Below are 22359 nucleotides of genomic sequence, written 5' to 3' on the forward strand. Positions count from 1 at the left end.
CATAAACATTTTCCAGTTGTGGGAATCGAACCCACGACCTTGGACTCAGAAAGCAGGGTCGCTGCGCACTGCGCCACTAGGCCGTCGCAGATGAAAGAAGTAACGAAGGGACACACTTTCGTATTCACATTATTAGTAAGCAACGATTGTTTTTTTTAGCGGCACGTCTTCGCCGGTAGGGTGGTAACTAGCCACGGTCAAAGCCACCCACCAAACCAGACTAGAGGCAATACAGAAATTATAATTCCCAAATTGCCCCTACCGGAATCGTAAGGTTCGCTGCGCCAAGGTGGTCCTCAAAAAAAAACTTTCATCTAACAAAGGGAACCACAGCTCATAGTAGGCACAGTCAAATTAGGGTTCGAAAAGTCCAAATTAAGTACGGACTGAAAAGGTAATAAGCCGAATTTTTACTCAAGCTTTCTTTTTTATTCTAAAGCTCGACTCAGAAGTCTCATAGAAGCGGACACGAGATTGAATGTTAATTTTTAACCAAGCTATGGAATTGTAAAACCTACGCTAAAATTCAGCTTTTTAATCTTTTTTTTTTTTTTTTTTTTTTTAATATTTATAGACGAGCGCTTGACTGCAATCACACCTGATGGTAAGTGATGATGCAGCCTAAGGTGGAGCGCGCTTGCCTAGAAGATGCCTATTCACTCTTGATTTGAAGGTACTAATCTTTCATTCCCTAGAAATATTAATATATAATTTGAGCGGATGTGTAAGTATCTACCCAATTAATAATGGGTAAAGATAGCGGACGGTTAGATTGTTACACTTTACGCATCGTTAGACGGAACTCAGTATGTTGGATTGTCTATACAGATGATTGATCAAATAGTTACGTTGCTTAGCGATGGTTCCAGAATATCTTGTAATGTGGTAGAACAATAATTAGAAACATAAGAAACCAATTTAACCAATATTCTCATCGCCGTTTGTGTTGAAATTATACCTAAGAATGGAGGCAATCAAAAGGTGAGAAAAGCTTTTTTGTACCAGTACTTAAGTAAGTTTTAACAAGTCTTACTTCAATATCTGTGAATAGGACTCAAGGATTTGCCTGCTACAAGAGTCTAGAATCTATATATATCTAGTTATTATATATTATTTTATTTTTATATTTATTTATTAATTATAATATTATATACTTTGATCTATTTGTGTAGTGTACACAGTTTATGTATTAGTATGTAGTTATTGCGTGTATGTATTTTAAAATTTGTACCACCTGCAGTCTGTTTAAGTAAGGTTGCCTGGCAGAGATCGCTATTAAGCGATAAGGCCGCCTTTTGTATTCTACTTATTTCGATATGTTTCTGTTTTTATTATATTTTATATATGTTAATGTTGTGGTATACAATAAAGAGTTTAATAATAATCTACATTTAACCGTATCGGAGTAATTAGGTTTTAAGATACCTTTTAATTTTTTTTGTTATATGAATCGTAATTATGAATGAGACTAAGTCTTCGAACAGTGTATGTTACCAATAATAAGTGATAACTTTCGGTTCTGAAAGAGGTTCTTAACGTGATCAAATCAGAAATGAGGAGATCCGTAGAAGGACTAGAGTTACCAGCATACCTCAATGAGTTCCGAAGCTGAAGGGGCAAGGGGAGGGTCAAGTATCTCGGAGAACAAATGGACGATTGGTTCCCAAAGGCTGGCATCGTTAGACGCATTGTTGGTTGTCACCCAAACAAGCAGTATGGACCGTGGATTTCGGAAGTCCCAAAGTAAAATATTCCTAAAGGTATCCAGCAGTGGACGTCAATCGGTAGAGGTGATAAAGTTTATGATGAATAATGACAAAAAATACAAAAGTTAGGTTATTTTAAATGAAATTTATTAAATATCAACTTTAAAGCGCTTATCCATTTTGTTTTTTTAATTCGATTGCCATAATTTTTGCCCATAAAATATTTTTAGTTAATTTTTTTGCAGGTTTAAATTTAAAAATGTGGTTCACATAGGTTTTAGGTAATAAGACGGGAAAGTCGCTACTGTTTTCAAACGTAACGTAGTAATATTCTTTGAAATTGGACGAAACGAATTTTGTAAAGCTATTTATCCCTTATCTCAATTGCCTTTATGGTAATCCAAACAAATTCGTTTACTTCTTTACTTCGACACGCTGTAGCAAACGGTTTATTGTGATTGGGATAGACAGTAGACGAGACAAACGTTATACCAAAATTCCAATATTTGAACCCTACTTACTCGTTCCAAAAATAATTTAATTGAAAGTTTATAGTAATATTGAAGATTTAAGATTATTCAATACCATATTATTGCTTATAAAATCAGACTAAAAATAAAAATATAGAAAAAAAAAAAACAAACAAATACTTAATACTAAAAAGCATGCAAACACAATATTATAGTCTTCTTCTTCTTCTAGTGCCATATTCTATCAGAGGTTGGCAACCCTAAGCTAACTGAAAACTACTTTAAACAGTGTCTTTGTACTCATGGTAAACCACTGGCGTAGATTTTTCAGCCAGGATATTCGTCTTTGACAGGCCTAAGGTTGGAGCAAGTCGTACTTTGAATTGCGCATTATATGTCCCAGATATCGAGCTTTATCCTCTTTAGTATCTCTGTGGACTTTCCCATTTTCTGTTACACGGTGCACGGTTTCTCTGTAACATGGTCTTTACGAGATATCCTGCCATATGAAAACAAACACCTCATCTCGAAAACTTCCCTCTTATTGCTCACGGCTCATTGCTTGATACATTAGCTATCTGTAAAAATGAAAATAAATTTTAATTTTGATTACCCCCTAAAAACTAAAATAATTAGGAGAACGATCTGTCATTTGTTTGTTCACATTTGGTCCGCAATTATTTAACTGTAGTTCCAGTCCTTTTAATTTCTTTGGCGAGAATAAAGATTCAAATAGAATTTAAATAACATTATATTAACAAATATACCTATAATCGAATATCATCCAAACCAATTGCTATTTATCATCCAACCATTACATTTGGTCCGCAAATTAATTAGCCGTAGTCCAGTCCTTTTACGTTTTTTAGAGGGGAATAAACACTAAAATAGAGTTTTATATAACATAATATTAACAAATATACCAAGCTATAATTGAATATCATCCAAACCAATTGCTACCTCATTACATTTGGTCCGCGAATTGTTAGCCGTAGTTTCAGTCGTTTTACGTTTTTAAGGCGGGAATAAACATTAAAATAGAATTTTATATAACATAATATTAACAAATATACCTATAATCGATTAGCATCCAAACCAATTAATATCTCACCAGCAAAGACGTACCGCCAAGCAGTTATCAAAGCATACTGGTCTGATGCCGCCAAGATGTCGCGTATAAACCATTTAGGCCTACCTATGGATTAATATAAATGCCTTACCCATAACTGGTAAACCCGCTATTATCTTAAACCGAGTCATAACTTACTACTTACTTACTTTTAGTCAATGGCTTAACTTATACCTAGTAGTAGGTACAGTAAAACACACGTAACTGCAACAACGCAAAGAACCCAATCATGTACCATAAGAACTTATTACTATAACTAACTAAATTTTAATATCTAATTAAAATTTTGTTTGTTTTGTACAGAGCAAACGAAATAAGCAAGGATTCAATTGTTCCTGTGTACTTTATTAAAAAAAACGACAGACTGGCGCAGTGGGCAGCGGACCCTGCTTTCTGAGTCCTAGGCCGTGGGTACGATTCCCACAACTGGATATTTTTTGTGTGAAATGAACTTTTTTTTTTCAGTGTCTGGGTCTGTATCTGTATATTATAAGTATTATATTCATAAAAATATTCAACAGCTATCTTAGTACTCATAACACAAGCTACGCTTACTTTGGGGCTAGATGGCGATGTGTGTTTTGTCGTAGTATATTTATTTATTTATTATTTATAAAATTAAGTTTGTTGTCCCAACAATACAATTTAAGCGAAAAACGCGAATAATATTATCCCTTAATGCCTCAGACATGTGTATAACAATAACTAAACGGTTACTAATACTATCACACGCATTTGCACCTACGTATGTAAAACTGCCCACAGTGCAGGTCAACCGTAAGATCCGGTACCTGCGCCCTGCAGGTACCGGATCTTACACGGGCGGGTGGTAAAAAGTATATCCCCCGATTATATCCCCTGACAAGGGATATATTTAACGTCCATCTGCTAAATCACGGGAACATGGAGTAGGAGAAGTTTACCCCCGTTTATTAGGTCAACCGTAAGATCTGGTACCTGCAGGGCTAGCACGGGCGGGAGGTAAAAAGTATATCCCCCGATTATATCCCCTGACAAGGGATATAATTAACGTCCATCTGCTAAATCACGGGAACATGGAGTAGGAGAAGTTTACCCCCGTTTATTAGGTCAACCGTAAGATCTGGTACCTGCAGGGCTAGCACGGGCGGGAGGTAAAAAGTATATCCCCCGATTATATCCCCTGACAAGGGATATAATTAACGTCCATCTGCTAAATCACGGGAACATGGAGTAGGAGAAGTTTACCCCCGTTTATTAGGTCAACCGTAAGATCTGGTACCTGCAGGGCTAGCACGGGCGGGAGGTAAAAAGTATATCCCCCGATTATATCCCCTGACAAAGGATATAATTAACGTGTCCACCTGCTAAATCACGGGAACATGGAGTAGGAGAAGTTTACCCCCGTTTATTAGGTCAACCGTAAGATCTGGTACCTGCAGGGCTAGCACGGGCGGGAGGTAAAAAGTATATCCCCCGATTATATCCCCTGACAAGGGATACAATTAACGTGTCCACCTGCTAAATCACGGGAACATGGAGTAGGAGAAGTTTACCCCCGTTTATTAGGTCAACCGTAAGATCTGGTACCTGCAGGGCTAGCACGGGCGGGAGGTAAAAAGTATATCCCCCGATTATATCCCCTGACAAGGGATATAATTAACGTGTCCATCTGCTAAATCACGGGAACATGGAGTAGGAGAAGTTTACCCCCGTTCATTAGGTCAACCGTAAGATCTGGTACCTGCAGGGCTAGCACGGGCGGGAGGTAAAAAGTATATCCCCCGATTATATCCCCTGACAAGGGATATAATTAACGTGTCCACCTGCTAAATCACGGGAACATGGAGTAGGAGAAGTTTACCCCCGTTTATTAGGTCAACCGTAAGATCTGGTACCTGCAGGGCTAGCACGGGCGGGAGGTAAAAAGTATATCCCCGATTATATCCCCTGACAAGGGATATAATCAACGTGTCCACCTGCTAAATCACGGGAACATGGAGTAGGAGAAGTTTACCCACATATGTTATTTGGATATTATTTCCACTTGTGCGGCAGTGCTCTGAGAGTTGATAAAGCTGTGGGAGAAGGTAAACTTACATCCTTTCCCCGGGGATAATTGTCTTTAGCCGTGCTGCAGGTTAAACCTTCTCAGACCTATATATACTTACCTACAAGCTCCAATTTTTCTTAGTTGTCTTATACTGGAAACATATTTTCATTAATAAAATAGAAAACACATAGATAATTAAAAATTACTTTTTTTTGTAAGGTAAGTAGGGTATTTGTATTAATTTTTAATATATACGTACTTATATAAATTAAGTAACAAAGAGATTGTTAATATTAAAAGCCAAATAAGAATAAACAGACTATACTTGGGATATCTTTTGTATTATACTAAGAGAAGTGTTATTTGATATATACAGTATTGGTGCCCTGGACGCACTCCTACTGGCCATCAATTTGGAAGTAATGCTGCTTCAAATGAAGATTATAGGTGGGTAAAACATATCATTACTATTCAAATTCAAAATTCAAATTCAAATTCATTTATTTCAAGTAGGCCTACTTTATAAGCACTTTTGAAACGTCAAGTATGCATGTTTGTGTGACTCTACCACCGGTTCGGAAAGCAGATTCTACCGAGAAGAGCCGGCAAGAAACTGAGTAGTTGCTCTTTTCCAACATCAACATTTACAATCATTTTGCTATCTTGCGGGAGATGAGAGCGAGGCTGGCTGCTATGTATAGTAACCTCGCTGTACTAGATGCGTTTTTACACATTTTTTAAATGTATGCCAAGAATTTCCTTATCCTTATTATCATCATATCAACCCATTACTGGCCCACGGCACGGGTCTCCTGCCACAATGAAGAGGGGATTAGGCCGCCACGCTGGCGCAGTGCGGATTGGTGGACTCTACACTTTTGAGAAACTTATGGAGAACTCTCAGGCATGCAAGTTTCTTTACGATATTTTCCTTCACCGTTTAAGCAAGTGATAATTTAATTGCTTAAAATGGACATAACTTATAAAAGTAAGAGGTGCTTGCTGGGATTCGAACTCTGCCCCCCCGAAAGTGTAATCGAAGTCCTACCCACCAACCAGTGGTGTGTAAGACAGGGTTTTTGACCAGGATAGCTTGGCATAAAATGGAAAAATTCCCCTCCAATACGAGTTCTATAAAATAATTTGGGTATGAAGTGCTTTTGTCCATGTATGAAGTGCACGCCACTGCCACCAACCCACCGCTTAAACTGGGTAAAACATAGACGGGTATTGTAGATTCATAAATAGTTCCATCTAACATACTGAGTGAAGTAATAATAACTAATCGTTCTACCTCATACTACGATCCGTACCTACGTGCGCATGTACCTATGTATGTATTATGTATGCATGTTTGTATGCAAGTATGAAACTTACTTCGATAAGAACCGTAATCTAACTTAAGTATATCGCTAGTAATCGGCCCGCTAGTGGGAGGAGATAATGGTAGAATGCCTAGTTATTGAAGAGTGAGGCATAGCATAGTGTGATGTACCCAATTAAAAGCTTCCGGGTCCAATTTTCGGTGAGCGCCATTTGAATATTTCATAACTTCTAAATTGGCTCTGTCTGGTCTAGTAGGAGGTTTTGCCTAAGGCTTTACTTTTATTGCTCTGCTGGAAAAGGCTTACTAACTAACGATTTAGAATTCTGTTACGATGCAGCGTAGATGCCAAAGGGGTTAATAAACGACCATACCCCTTTTAATTATTGACTTTTATCTCAACTGCATTTTATCGTTGTCTTTATTGCATCGTCACGTTAGGTTTGAACGCAGAGTAGCGTTAAACTAATGTAGAAAAAAACACATTTCCAAAGCTAGAAATGTGATTCTAATTAGCTATGGAAATAAACTAAAAACACCTTTTCTCTAGTTATGACGTTTTTAGTAAATTTATTTCATAATAATTTAATAATAATAAATCTTATTTAATAACTTACTTACTGTAGCTTCACAATATATTTATAACAATATAGTATTTGTAAGACAACATATTAGTATTTATAAACAAAAAGTGGACATAAACAGTCGACTTACAAGAAATGGTCATAAATTAGTGTCATCTGCATATCGTCTGCGTAAGGTACAGGGATCATTTGTGGGATTGAGTATACGCTTTTATAATATGATTCCTAAGGTGATTTTGGACCTGCCAATGCACAAGTTTAAAGAATTTGTTAAAACACACTTATTACAGCGAGGTTACTATACAATTGATGAATTTTTTAATGACACGGTTGCTTGAAAGCTTCCGGCTCCGCTTTCAGCTCACACAAGATAGAAAAATGAATGTTAAAATGCAAAATGTAAATTGTTGATGTTGGAAAAGAGCAACTGCTGAGTTTCTTGCCGGCTTCTTCTCGGTAGAATCTGCCTTCCGAACCGGTGGTAGAATCACTACAAACAGACAGACTTGACGTTTCAAAAGTGCTTATATTAGGCCTACTTGAAATAAATAAATTTTGAATTTTGAATTTTGAATTTTGAACTTTTTATTATGTAGTAAATATGCACACAATTACTTGCTTGTTTTTAAATAGTAGGTTCGGTAAATTTTAATGTTTTGATGTACCTACTAACGCCATCTTGTATGTAATTATACCATCTGTAGAAAGAAGCGCTGAGCGAAGGTTACCCGAAAGTGGACAGGAAAACAAAAGGGAAAAACAGGTGCGAGAAAAGCTTTCGAAAGACCGGTGAGTTTTGCAGTGCTACTCAGAGATGGCGCTGTGCTATAAATCTTGTCCTAATCACAAATTTTTAATTTACACAGGGAATTTAAAAAGTACGGTGATTAAACGTGATTTTCAGACATATTTTGAAGGAAGTCATTATAAGAACCCTCGCAGAGCTAGCAGAAGGCGGGGAATGGTATACCTTGAAGAAAGCAGTCAACATGTTCGAAAAAAATGCTGGCTCGCTGATCACACTCCGAACACAGAATCAAAAACTAAAAATGTAAGTTACAATTCGTTAATTAATTTTGGTAATCCATTGCTAAATATTATCATAGTAATTTTTTTTTCTACTTTCGTCACTATGGCGTCCTTGGTACCATACCAGCGAAGTAATATTAAAGGTTAAAAATTTCAGCATAAATATATTTTATAATTATGCTCTAGGTCATTGGACTCGATGAACAGAGAATTGCAAGAAAATCGTCAAAAGCGAGTGCTCGAAATACGCAGTTGTGACTTCAAAGTAGCTTCTCTTCGCGATAGTATAAAGGTAAATTACAATACTTACTCATTTTCTCAATCTATGATCGGTTTTAGAACATTATTGGCGACAAGGTTTCATCCCCCATGTAACCCGCAAGGATTTACATGGATCTAATGGATGGATTTAATAACAAAATGTTGTACCTATACTTGGTGGATATTTGACTTAGGTACGGTGTTACCGCCTACACAATTCTTTTTAAAAATGGCCTGCAAAAATTTGTAAATCACTAGCTGGAGAAATTTAAAAACTATAAGAATTGTGTAATTTATAGAGTTACGAATTGTAGAAGACCACATCTTAGTTTCAGGTTCCTAGAATATAGGTTAGCTTTCAAATTCTTATTAAGTATAATAAATAATATAGAAAAATGTAATAAATAAATACTAGTCTAGATTAGATTAAACTTTTATTTTTATTATTATTTTTAATGGCCTTCTTGGCGCGATAGCGCTGTGGGTATTGCGGCTTGCCATATATGTTTAGAACAGTAATGGCTATGAGACTAAAAGGGAGTGCATGCCAAATAAAATATGGTATACGTGCAAACTTATAGACTTGTATTTTAAACTGAATTACACAGGACCTAATTTTGTGGCGAATCGGCAAGCACTGGTTCGCATTGCGCAGGCAGACGACACAGAGCCAGTTGGTACCGCTGTCGTACCTGTACACTATTGTAATTGTATAATTGCATATTTCACCAAAGTGTTAAATAATGATAGCTCTGGGTTCGATTCCCTCAGCGGGACCAATTCAGGGATTTATTATTCCTGATTTTTCTCTGTTCTGATCTGGTAGGACGCTTCTGTCGTGGCTAGTTACCGACAAAGCAGTGCTGCCAAGCGATTTGAAGAAACCATCGCGTAGAAAGCATTAAGGGATAGGATGCCATCTTAGACTACATCATTACCTTCCACCAGGTGATATTGCAGACAGAGGATTACTTGTAGTTGAATAAAAAAAAGGTTTGAGATATGTGTACAACAGAATAAGCATAATTATCATTGTAACAATAAACATGCAGGACACCTTACTCAACGCGCGAATTCAGTTCGACTACACCGAGAGGTGGCTATGCGCCCGTGCCGAGTCGGTCGATCTGCAATTTCAAGTAGCGCCCGCTGCCCCGGCGCCGAAGCCTGAGCACGAGAATTGCGTACATGATGAGTTACTACGAGCTTACATGTTGCAAATCAAGGTGAACAATCTAATAAGCATACATTTGGTACATCGTTACCTGTCCTCATACAAAATTAATCTACGATTCTATTAGTCCGAACGAGATTTTGAATGCTTACATCTCTAAGCGAAAAAAAAGGAAAATGCAGAAAAAAAACGAGTAGGTATGCTTTAGTAGTAAAACTTTTTTATCTCCATCTACATGTATGTATATACATGTTAATATATATATAGCTGTTGCCCGCGACTTCGTCTGCGTTTGTTTTTGTTTTTCGTAAGACATGTGGCATTCGATTTAGGTTTATTTTTACGTACTTTATGTATTTAGGATAGCTAAGCTTTAAATGACGGGTTGGCTGCCGTCCGCTGAGGAGTTGTGTCCTCTATCTCCAATCACATTCATCAGATCTACACGAAATTTGGGCAAATTTAAACAGACATTATAACCTCTAAAGTACAAAAGTAATTATTTAAATCGGTTATCATTTAATACATTTTATAATTTTATAATTTTTTTTGTTTAGAATTTATCAAAATCAATCATGCAAGCATGCAAATTTGTGAGTGTGTGTGTGTAAGTGTTTGAGTGTGTGTGTGTGTGTTTATGTGTGTGCTTTTACTTTAGAATCAGGAAGAGAGATTCTGTCTCATCGTACGTTAATGACTTTATCCAATTTGTTACTGTTTTTTTACAGTCATGCAGTTTCAGTGGATAAATATTCAAAACTCTATTTATTCTATTATACAGCAGACAAGATTGTTTCTTTAGTTGCCTAGAGGCAAAGGCTGTTTTTGTGTTAACTGTAGAGACAATGCAATGTTTTATGAATTTTTAAGTTTACTAGGAGTATATATAATTGTCTGACTGTTAGGACATTGCTAAGGGCATATAATGAGTTAGTGGGATACCGAAAACACTTAAAATGCATGACCTTTAACAAATATCGCTGAGCCCTTTCAACGTCAATAAATCTGGTCTTGGCAGCACCTCCCCATACAGGTATACAGTAGGTTGTTATGGATTGAGCCAGAGCTAAATAAATTTTTTTGAGTAAGTCTATTGGAGCAATAGCTCGCAACTTTTTAAAAATCCATGTTAGCTTTCTGACTCTATTTGCTACTAATTCTATCTGAGGGTACCAAGATAATTTTTGATCGAGGATAACACCACGGTATTTCGTGGAGGATACCCTTTCAATGGTAGGGCAGGAGCAATTTTGAAAAGAAAGATCACCACACTTGTGAATCTTGATACTGAAATCATTTTTTGGTTGAGAACTATTTTTGATTGAAAAACATATATAATTGGTTTTGTTTGTGTTAAGTGTAAGTAAATTCGCGCTAAGCCAATTAGCTATCATGGTCAGTCCATTTTCAGTCTTCTCTTGGACTTCCTTCCAAGTATGCCCAGAAAAAACTATGGCGGTGTCATCAGCGTAACAGAAAACCTGACCATTCTTGAGCTTGATTTCGCACAGTTCATTTATGTAGACCAAAAACAAGGTTGGCCCCAGGACACCTCCTTATTATTAGGGATATACTACTATATTCAATATTAGTAGGGTTATAAGTACCTATATAAATTTTTTACTCATATCTCAAAAAAAACAAGATTCAAAATTCTTTTATTTCTAGAAGGCTTACTTTTATAAGCACTTTTGGAACGACAAGTAAGTATATCTGTTTATAGTGACTGTACCTACCACCGGTTCGGAAAGCAGATTCTCCCGAGATGAGCGAACCTGGCTGCTTCCAATCCACCTTGTCATTTAAATTTATAACTTAATATTTTTAAATAGAACTAGCGGACCCGCGCGTCTTCGACCGGGAATGAGTCGACTTCAAAAAATAGTCGTATATGGTCGCGAACTGTTTTATACAACTTTAAAGATCAACAATTCCGATATACTTTCTACATACTTCCGTCGTTTGGCGAAACGTTTACCGTTCACGCATCGCACGCATCAGAATATCTCAAGAAGTATATTTTTTGCAGTTTTTGCAACATTTCTCATTAATGATAGTAGCCATTGGTCGTAGCTTGATGTTATATAGCCTCGCCCGATCTTAACGCTGTCATCACGCATTCACCAGCATACTGCATACCCTGAGTCGTAAAGAAGTTTTACTTCTAAAATAGTTTGGGTTATGTAACTCTAAATCCAAAATTAAGCTAGAATAGGCACTTGTACCAAAAAGAAAAGTGCACTGGAAAATTAACCAGCTAATACTATTATTGATTGTTTTCTTATATGTACAGATAGTGCAATGTAAAGGTAATGTCAAGTTACGGGTGCAATGAAACCCAACGCGTAAAAAGGTATTTCTAAATTAATTCTGAGCGTATTGAGGATTTTGCATCTATAATCCTGAGTGTACCGTGGGGTTTAGGGGTGCCCAAAGCGAGGACAGCATTACAACCCTAACAAGGCAACGCTAGATAGCTGAAAATGGAATGAAAATTATTCAAATATTGACCATATTTGAAGAAAAATCATTCCATTTCCTAATGTCTAACTAGTATTATTTGAGATAGAGAAATGAACTTCCAACCCAACAACACCGAACCACACTTTATTGCATACTACATAATAATAATAAGGTAATTAAATATTAATTTAATAATTTTTTCTCCTCGTAATAATTTTTCGTGGCTAGATACCATCCTACCGACAAAGATGTGCTGCTAAGCTATTTAGCGTTCCGGTACGTTCTCGCGTAGAAACTTACCGCCATACGGAATATCAGGTTATCCCGCTATTATTATTATTATAATGCATCATAACTTTTCCCCAGCAGAGATTGTAGTCAACGTGTAGTAGAATAAAAAAAAATCTTGACTGCTGGCCATTAATCACTAAATGAGAGCTACTCGTATTAATGGCAATTACTTTAGGGTTAAGGTTAAGTTAAATAAGACAGTCTAAAACTCTAAATATCTTTAAATCGCGCGTAAAACACTACTTCCTATGTAATATGTAAGATTTATATTTATATATATAAATCATATATATATTCCATATATATACTCATATATATATGATGTATCTTTATATTATGTAGTATTAGTATGTAAAGTACATATATATTGTCCATCAATTCTTTCTTTTTAAATTGTGTTTTGCACTATCCCGTTTTCCTTACCAAGAATGCTTCATCAACCAAAGGTTGTCTGGAGGATATCGTTTCAAGCGATAAGGCCACCTTGCGCGTGTCTATTTGTTTTGTTAGTTTTTTTTCTATATGTGCAATAAAGACTTTCTATATGTCTATCTATCTTTTCCGAGACTCCGACTCCGACTCCTAATTTTAATGATTACATATTAATTGATAGTAAGTCGTGAAGGCAAGCCGGCTCGTTCAATACGTAGTCAGGATGATCTCATTGCTATCCTTTCGGCATAAAACAGGAAATGTAAGTTTTTCAAGAAAACGCCTTGTTACTGTGACGTCCCTGCATTATTGTTCTGCTCCGGCATTCGGGTTTGGGAGCCATGATCTATCTTCTCGTCTAGGAGTCTATGTAATATCCATTGGTTAACTATTTACTTGTGTTACGATGTTAAGAAAAACATTTATCTTTTATTTATCATATTTACGCGGCTATCAAAACTAAATCCCTATTTATTTTTATTTATACACATTTTATTATCACTAAATATATTACACCATGAAAATTATATTTTATTAATTTGGAAATTTGCTCGATTTTTTAAATGTACAAATAATTTTAATATCAACCCGTATCTATACACTTATTACAAAGGACCTTTTAGAGTGACAATATTCAACCCTAATCTCACTTTAACCTTTATTTACCTAATATTAAATTTTAAAAGGCGATACAAATACCATTAGTGCTGAGTTAGACGAATTGCAAATAAATTGTCACTCTTTTATGCAACTCTTTCACGTTTTAAAACAAAAATAGACGCTATAGTTTTAAGTGAATGCTGGCTTAATGAGTCCTCAATCATACCTCAAATTACTGGTTATACCTCTTATAGTACCACCACCATGAGAAATCAAAATAGTGGAGTAGTTATATACATTGAAAATTCGTATAGTGCGTCTGTGCAGGAACCCCGCACTGCTGACTATGACTGCCTACAGGTCAAAGTAGGAAACCTTATTACAATTCTCGGAATATATAGATCGCCGTCTGTAAGTCATTCTAATGAATTTTTAGAATCTTTGGATGATCTTTTACATACGATAAAAGAGCAGCCAAACTTAGTTCTGTGAGGCGACATTAATATAAATATTACGTCGAATAACCTTGGATTGAATACAGAGTATTTATGTCTGAACGCAGAACATGGTCTTATACCCGCGATTACACTGCCAACAAGGGGTAGGGCTTGTTTGGATCACATTATGGTCAAAACTAGTAGTCGAGTTACTGGCATAGTATGTGAATCTGACATTACGGACCATAACATCGTCCTCTGTGGACTAGCTCTCAAAAATGTTCGATATAAAAATCGTCTACCCCGTAAAAGGTTTAAAAGAAATATAGACGCTATTAAAAACGAACTTATCAACGCAAACTGGGCTGAGATTTCCAGCTGCAGTGACATTAATGTAGCAGTACCATTATTCCTTAGCTTACTGATGGGCGTAATAAATAAACACACTATTATAGTAAATTTAAGCCGTTCTAAATATAACTTAAAACCGTGGATAACACCGGGTCTCATTCGATGCATGAGGCACCGTGATAAACTGCACAAACAGCACAAAGCAGATCCGAGTAACAGTATTCTTAAGTTAACATACACAAGCTACCGCAATTTCTGCAACAGACTTTTACGTAACCTAAAGGCCAGTTTCGAGGAATATGAGCTGGAGAAAAACAGCAAGTCTCCAAAAAAACTCTGGAAATCGCTTAAAAATATATGTCACTTAACAAAAGCTAGGTCAGAGCCCGTAGAGCTACTAAACCTAAAATCTTCTAAAAACGGCACGCACTCACTGACTATGTGCGGTGAATATTATGCTACATTAGGGCACAAATTAGCGGATGATATTTTGAAAAGCAGTAATGAAAATGAAGATAGCCTGGCTGCTAATCTTAATTTAGCAAAAACCCAGAGAGACTCTTTCTACATGCAGCCAACAGATGAAGCTGAAATAGAATCGTTGATCTTGCAACTTGATAACAAAAAAGCTCCTGGCATAGATAACATTGATAATGAATTGATCAAACAAATTAAAAAGGAAATATTAAAACCTCTAACTGACATATTTAACCTAAGCATATCAACAGGGACTTTTCCCGAAATTTGGAAAACCGCACTAATATGCCTGATACACAAATCGGGGCCGAAAGACACACCAGAAAACTATCGCCCCATTTCACTGCTTGGAGTTATACCAAAACTCTTGGAGAAAGGTCTCCAAGAGACTCTTGGACTAGTCTCTTATTTACAACTGTATTAAGTACCTTGAATCCCGGAACATCATCTCTGATCATCAATTCGGTTTCAGAAGAAATAAATCGGCAGAGGACGCCACGCTTCTGCTTTCAACCTCAGTAGCTAGTCTGCTGGATAATAATAAACATTGTATAGGAGTGTTCTTAGACCTCGCTAGAGCGTTTGATACAGTTTCGATTAAGTTACTTATAAAGAAACTAGAACATCTTGGAATTAGGAATACCTCTTCAATGGTTTACAACGTATCTAAACGATAGAAAGCAATGCTTAAAAATTAATAACTGCTCTAGTCAGCCACAAATAACTAATTTTGGAGTCCCTCAAGGAAGCATTCTAGGGCCTACCCTTTTTATACTATATATTAATGACATCCATGAATTACTGCTGGAAAATGCCACTATTATCTGCTATGCAGACGATACTTCGTTGTTATTCCATGGATCGACCTGGGAGGAAACTTACAATTTTGCGCAGATAGGTATTTCGAAAGTTAATGGATGGCTGCAAAGTAATCTTTTGACTCTGAATGTAAAGAAAACTAATTACCTTTGTTTTCATAAAACAGCTTCCTCTGCCCCGAAAATAATACCAAGCATAAAAATTCACTGTTGCAAAAGCTTAAACCAATCTTGCGATTGCGAACAGATTGAGAAAGTGAACGTGACTAAATACCTCGGAATTTATATTGATCACAATCTTTCCTTTCAAGCTCACATCCAGGCTCTTGCAACCAGAACACGTAAAATTATTGGCATAATGAAGAAACTGCGAAATATATCCAATCATAAAATACTAATATTAGTTTACAAGTCATTGTGTCAATCACTGCTTACCTACTGTATATCATAGTGGGGAGGTGCAACAAAAACATTCATGATTGAACTTGAGAGAGCACAGAGATCTGTGCTAAAGGTTATGCTGAAAAAACCATACGCGTTTCCCACTGCCCCTCTTTATAAAGAAGCCAAGGTTTTAAATGTTCGTCAACTTTTTATTTTAAAAACAACCCTCTTGAAACACAAGGAAATGGTTAGTGCCTCAAATCATAGCAAAGTTTCGAAAAAAAGAGTATACAAAGCAAACTTACCACGACTTAAAACAGCATTTGCCAGACGCTTTTTCCCGTATATTGATGCACATGTCTACAATAGTATTCTTAAATATATAGATATTAAGGACCTAACTGTAGAAGAAGTAGAAGTAGAAGGCTAGGGAAAAGTTAACATTTTGGCTCAACACACTGGGATACGATGACACTGAAAAGATATTAAAATTCGTACAGTAAAATTTTATATATTTATTTATCTTACCATTTTATATATGTAGAAATAATATATATCTTATTATTACCAACTATATTATATACACAGGCTAATTTGTTTATTTTATTCGTTTCTTACCTCATTAATGCCTTTATTTAAAACTGTCACCTTCATCAATTTCTCTTTTTTGGCCGAGCAATCAATTTTGGCAATCTATTAACTGGGCCCCACGATACAGGTCACCTAGTGTGGGGTCCACAGGTTATCAATAATAAGAGGCAAATATCAATATTATGTGCATTCAGCTTTACAAATTTAATATGTTAACCAATTCATGTGAAATTGTTTTACTTTTTGTGTTGTATTTCTTTTTCTTTCTACTATTGTATTGATATTCTGTGTAACATTTTAGTTTCAATAAATGTTTTTATTATTTTTTTATTATTTATTACTAGTTAATCTCGTGTGAATTATGAGCAACTTAAATTATAACTTTTTGATATAAGGAACGCGAAGATCTGCTGCAGTATTGGAAACAACGATACGCAGCCGACACAGCTGACATAGACGTGCGGTTACGTGACCAATATGAGAGACTTCGGGTCACAGCTGCTCGTCGTGAGGAAATGGAAAAATTGGTAGCTCTCAAAAACTTACTTACTTTGCACGCCTTTTCGATTCAACTGAAATTTTACTTAACTTTGACAATTAAATCCAAAATTCTTCTTCTAACCTGGGTACATCTAGTTTGGGCTCGTAAGATTGGTCTCGCTGAGAAATGTAATGAGAAATACGAACTAAACCTCTTTTTTCCTTTTTAATTTGCATGTTTCTTTCTAAACAATGCAACCCCAGTATGGACTCGAAAAAAACAAAATAAAGCGCGCCATTTTCCAGTCTATGCGAGACATTTTACGAAGGCAATTGATAAGACGGTTTTTTTTTCACTACGAGTTAGCCTTTGACTGTCATCTTCATCTCACCTGGGATTAGCTGATGATGCAGTCTAAGATGGTATCAGGCTGACGTGTTGGGGGTATGGCAGATTTATTTAATCCATAACCCTGATAAGGTTGGACCAGAGGAAATTCAGAAATTATAAAGTTCTAAATTTCCCCTGTTGTGGATCGAACGCGGGACCTTCCACTTACAACCGCAGAACTCAACCCTGCGCCAGAGAGAAAAAAAAAAAAGATAAGCTATTTATTTTAGAAGTTTGAAATTTTTCATTGCAGTACAAATTACACGAAGGCGAAATGCGCGCGTGGTTGACGTTCAAGAAAGAGCGCGCGGCACGTCTTGCGCGCGAGGCACGATTGCGGAATGCTGCAACGCGCATTCAAGCTTGGTGGCGCGGTGTTATGGTACGCCGAGCCTTAGGAAGCTTCCGTTATTTACGGAACCTCAAGAAGATTGGATCGAAGACAAAGAAGAAGTAGATTAGATAGTAGTACCATAAGCTTTACATTACCTACCTGTTTTTAAAATGTGTATGGATAGGGTCTACGGCACGGGGAGGCACGATGGTTATGTCGGACTTGTTAACTCGTTAACTGCTGAGTTTCTTGCCGGCTTCTTCTCGGTAGAATATGCCTTCCGAACCGGTGGTAGAGTCCCTACAAACAGACAGACTTGACGTTTCAAAAGTGCTTATATTAGGCCTACTTTAAATGAATTTTGAATTTTAATTCGTACCGACTAATACGCCACGGTGTTCGAACCAGTCACCTGGTGGTGGTGGCTGGGCCACGGGAAGGCTTTCGCAAACATCCGCACTCCAGCTAGCCATTATACCTATCTAATTCTACCTTTAAATATTATCTATTGTGTAATAAATCACCTTTAAGTACGTATGTAATGCATAGATAAAGAATTTTAGTGTAAAACTTTTGTACCACGTTGTGTTGTAGTAACATTTATATATTCTGTACTTTGTCTATACGGTAGGTAATATAATATTTTCATTCTCAGTTATAGCCATAAGAACCGTCTCCATTAGTCTCAAGTTTAATTCGACAGTGAGGTTTATTCAAATGATGTTCATGCCACATGCAAAATTTAAATGAAAAATCAAACGTTCTTTTCTTTTTTTCCATCCCTAGATTAGATACCTACCTCTATATAGACTGTAAAAAAAATTCTTTATCCCTTTTTGTCACCATCATTCATGAATGTGTCATTCACAATTCATAACCTAAATTTAAGTCACCAGCTTAAATATCGCCGTCTGCGTGATATCGAGCAATCATATGCTAGTCCTCGTCTGCAACCTTAATGAAAAGTTATTTTAGTGCAGTCTAAGATTGTAAAGGGCTAAGCCCCTGAAACCGAGATCTTACTCCTGTCAATTATTATTATAAGACCACAGCGCACCATTAAGGTCATGATCACTAATCAATAGGAAGGTATGTATTTTGGATTTAAAATGTATTTCAAAATGGGTTTTAAATTTAAGATGATTTAAGTATTGCATCATGATCAATACGAAATAGCAAGTACCGAAGAAATCTTCTAAAGCCTCAAGTTTCCGAGATAAGTAATACAACAAAGTATTCTAAAAAAAAATTTAATGAAACCTAGGCCAAAACAGTAAGTACGTGTTTCAATTTTTTTGTTGAAAATTGAAATTAAAATTTGAATCCAAAATAGTAATAGTTTTATTAAATGACTTTAAATGCATTTGCGTAGTATATTATGTAGGTCGTATTTTGGGTAAATTAAATAATATTTCGGTTGCCAAAAACCTAACACAGTATATAAGTACTTAGTTACTTTAAAAAAAACTATAATTTGGTACAAAATAAAAATATTGTGTATTTAACGTAAGTAAGATATAATTATGTTTACAGGGCAAATTCTACGTACGGGAAGTAATATCAAATATAAGTTATGTATTGGGCAACTTACGTATCATACAATACCGAAATAGTGAGATATGATAAGTTATAATAATGCTTGTCTTTTCTATTCCTGATTAGTTGGTAATCAGGATGGTTTGACTGTTGACACAACTGGACGATAAAAGATGAGAAGTTTTTAACACAACATCGTAAAACGAAACGCTTTCTGCGCCGTACACTGACGCAGGATGTCAACGTCAAGCGCAACGTGCTTGTCAAATAACTGTCAAGTGAAAATGACGGCTGACAAATCAGTTGAAAATTCGCTCCGTTATCGGCGACATGTGGGTTGAACAGAGAATACATACATTAAAATAAGTTTCGTCGATTTGTTTGTTTATTACAGAAAACAGTTACTATTTATAGTCCGTTTCAATTGAAAACTAAATAACACTGTAGTAAAAATGTGTAGTGGATAAACTGTGTCGCAATCGTTTTAAAATAAGTTTTTGCACTTAAGTTCTGGGAATTTTGGATTTTATCATCTTTGGAACTGGTGAGTAACTAATATAATTATACCTACTTCAAGTGTCTTTTTTGTAACCTTAATTACCAAGAAATCGGAGAATAAACTCCGTAGGTTAGGATTTTTGATTTTCTTGGAATTCAGAATATGAAAACGGTACAAGTTACTGTTATACATTCACACTTTATTTTCATATTAGACAATAATAGTTTAGTAGTCACTGAATAACAACAGCTGTTTTTTAAATATAAAGTATTTTTTAGTAATCTTTATGACCAAACTTATTTGAACACAATATAGTTAAATAGCTTTAGTATAATATCTTAATCTTATAAAAAAGTTTATTATAAAAATGTATCTTGTTGTTGTCAAACTTCTTAATATCACTCATGCAAGTACCTTTGTTAAGAACTGAAGTAATGTAAGAAGATTTAAAATTGTGATTTGTGAATGACTAAGTCTATCCAATCATCATTTTATTTTATAAATATTATCACAGAAGAGATGCACAAAAGTAGGAGAGCTTTTCATGAAAGAGCATGTCACAGGAAGTAATACTGCCATGCCTATTTCTGCCGCAAAGCAGCATCACCGTTCAGGTCAGAATGGTGTGGTTGCCGGTGTAATTACAGGCATATGAGGCTTAAACCTATGCCTCAGATGATGGATAGTAGAATATGCATGTAACAGGACTATATAGTGAGTTGGAGGAAGTGAGTGGAAGAAGAAATGTGTGATAAGGGCAAGAAGGAGAATTATCATATTTATTAATTAACAAACATTTTACCAATGATGCTTCATGGCTTCATGAAGCTTATCAACAACATCAAAAGTTCTTCTCTAACCCCCTTATTAAAAAGCAATGTGTAGCATTGGAGTAGTTGCAGTGTTTTGTCACATTCTGACACTCGAAAGATGCTGTCAGTTAAAGTGTGTCAGAACACTGTGTTATTAATCTAACATTGATTAATAAGGGGATAAAGGTAAATTGTTAAAATCTGGTTATGTATCTTTTGTCTTTCTAAGCTCTTCTCAGTATAGCTGGCTCCATTTTTCTCTGTCCATAGACATCTCTTTCACCTATGATTTCAATTAACACAATTTTTATGGTTTATTTGTCTCAGATAAAATAAAATCTCTATTATGAAGAAATTTAAGTTGTAAAGACAGCTACACTAAAGCTGAAAACGATTAAGTATCTTAAATCACAAAATCCCAACCTTGATTAAATCACAAAATCTTATTCAAAGGTGTAGTTCGTAGCCACCTTAGTGGTGTTGATTATGCCAATTGTAAAAGACTGTATATTTGTAATAAATAAAATAGCCTTTTACTTTGGAGAAGAGTTACATGAGTTTTTAAATCTTATTTTATCTTTAAAACAAGTCTCTTAGCTCAGTGTGCCTCACGACAAAGGCCTCCTCCAGGTCTCGCCAGTGCTTATGATCCCAAACTTTCTCGAACAGCTGTAAGTTTCAGCCCGTCTTCCAGACTTCTATGCTGCCAACCCTTTTTTCTTAGCCTGTCTCGTGGGTACCAATTCGTTACTAGGGTACTCCACTTGCCTTGAGTGTAGCATGTAACCCCTCTTCCTCCACTTTAGCTGATCCATCCTGGTTAAAATGACTGGTACCCCGGTCTTGTCTCTAATATTAGAGCTCCGGATTTTGTCTCCTTGCTTTACACCCACCATGTTCATGCCCTTCCATTGCCCTCTGACATCTCTCAGAACTTTCTCTGTGGGATTTGTATAGTGCCCAGATTTCACAGCCATATCTGAAACCTTGTTACCTGTAAAAAATATTAAATACAGGACCTTTACATGCTTAGCACCTATTTGTACATACATAGTCAATCCCCCCGATGTCGTCGAGCCCTGGTGATAAGAGTATCATGGCGAGCTTTCGCGCTCGCCCCACTCCCCCGGTGATGCCGTAGCAAACCCTCAGGTGGTTAGCGGCAAGTGTCCATCCGAAAATCGAAATCGTACATAGTCTGTTAAACATATTATCCTCATGTAAACGATTAAAAAACGGGATGAAAATGGTATGGTTTTTGCATTTTTTCATGATAAGTCAAAAATAATGTGGTTTATAACTAAATAAAACCTAAGTGGTAAAAAATCAAGTAAATAGCTACTTTTACATGATATTCCTATTATACAATCCTACTCTGAAATTTTGGTAGTCCAATTTTGAAAAAGAAAATCTTAGTGTTAAAACTTTCTCAACATGATTTTATTACTAGAATTAACCATTATTGCTCAAATTCACAAGATTTACTCATAAAGAAACAATACATTTTCCCTTTATACATTATCCTTTGTTATTCTAAGAAATTATATATAAATCTGTCTTAAGTGAAGCAACTGAACCGGTATGCAATTAAATTTCAATATAAAACAGCTTCATGTATGAAGTTGTAATCTGGTTGTAGTACATCAAACCAAAGAAACAAGTCTGGGACCTGCGCCCATATTTACTTACGTAGAGAAACTAGCAATATTTTTTTGCTATCTGTGGTATACAGCGAAGCGACAATGTGCGTGGTA

At 35.9% G+C, this 22359-nt stretch overlaps 2 protein-coding genes across 2 annotated transcripts in view; both read left to right on the plus strand.

Moving 5' to 3' along the window:
* Nucleotides 1-3994: 3994 nt before the first annotated feature.
* LOC120623522 (dynein regulatory complex protein 9-like) lies at nt 3995-17881 on the plus strand. Its single transcript, XM_039889572.1, has 8 exons — nt 3995-4134; nt 5714-5784; nt 7950-8034; nt 8150-8296; nt 8461-8566; nt 9588-9761; nt 16949-17080; nt 17678-17881. Exons 1-8 carry the CDS (start codon nt 3995-3997, stop codon nt 17879-17881), a joined length of 1059 nt encoding a protein of 352 aa, XP_039745506.1.
* Nucleotides 17882-19609: 1728 nt separating this feature from the next.
* The window catches only part of LOC120637582, a 68915-nt gene continuing 66165 nt past the window's right edge, over nt 19610-22359 (plus strand). Inside the window, exon 1 of the mRNA XM_039909421.1 lies at nt 19610-19838. The gene's annotated coding sequence lies outside the window, so the exon portion shown is untranslated. The remainder of the gene's footprint in view (nt 19839-22359) is intronic.

Source organism: Pararge aegeria, chromosome 4 (genome assembly GCF_905163445.1).
Source record: "Pararge aegeria chromosome 4, ilParAegt1.1, whole genome shotgun sequence".
NCBI lineage: Eukaryota > Metazoa > Arthropoda > Insecta > Lepidoptera > Nymphalidae > Pararge > Pararge aegeria.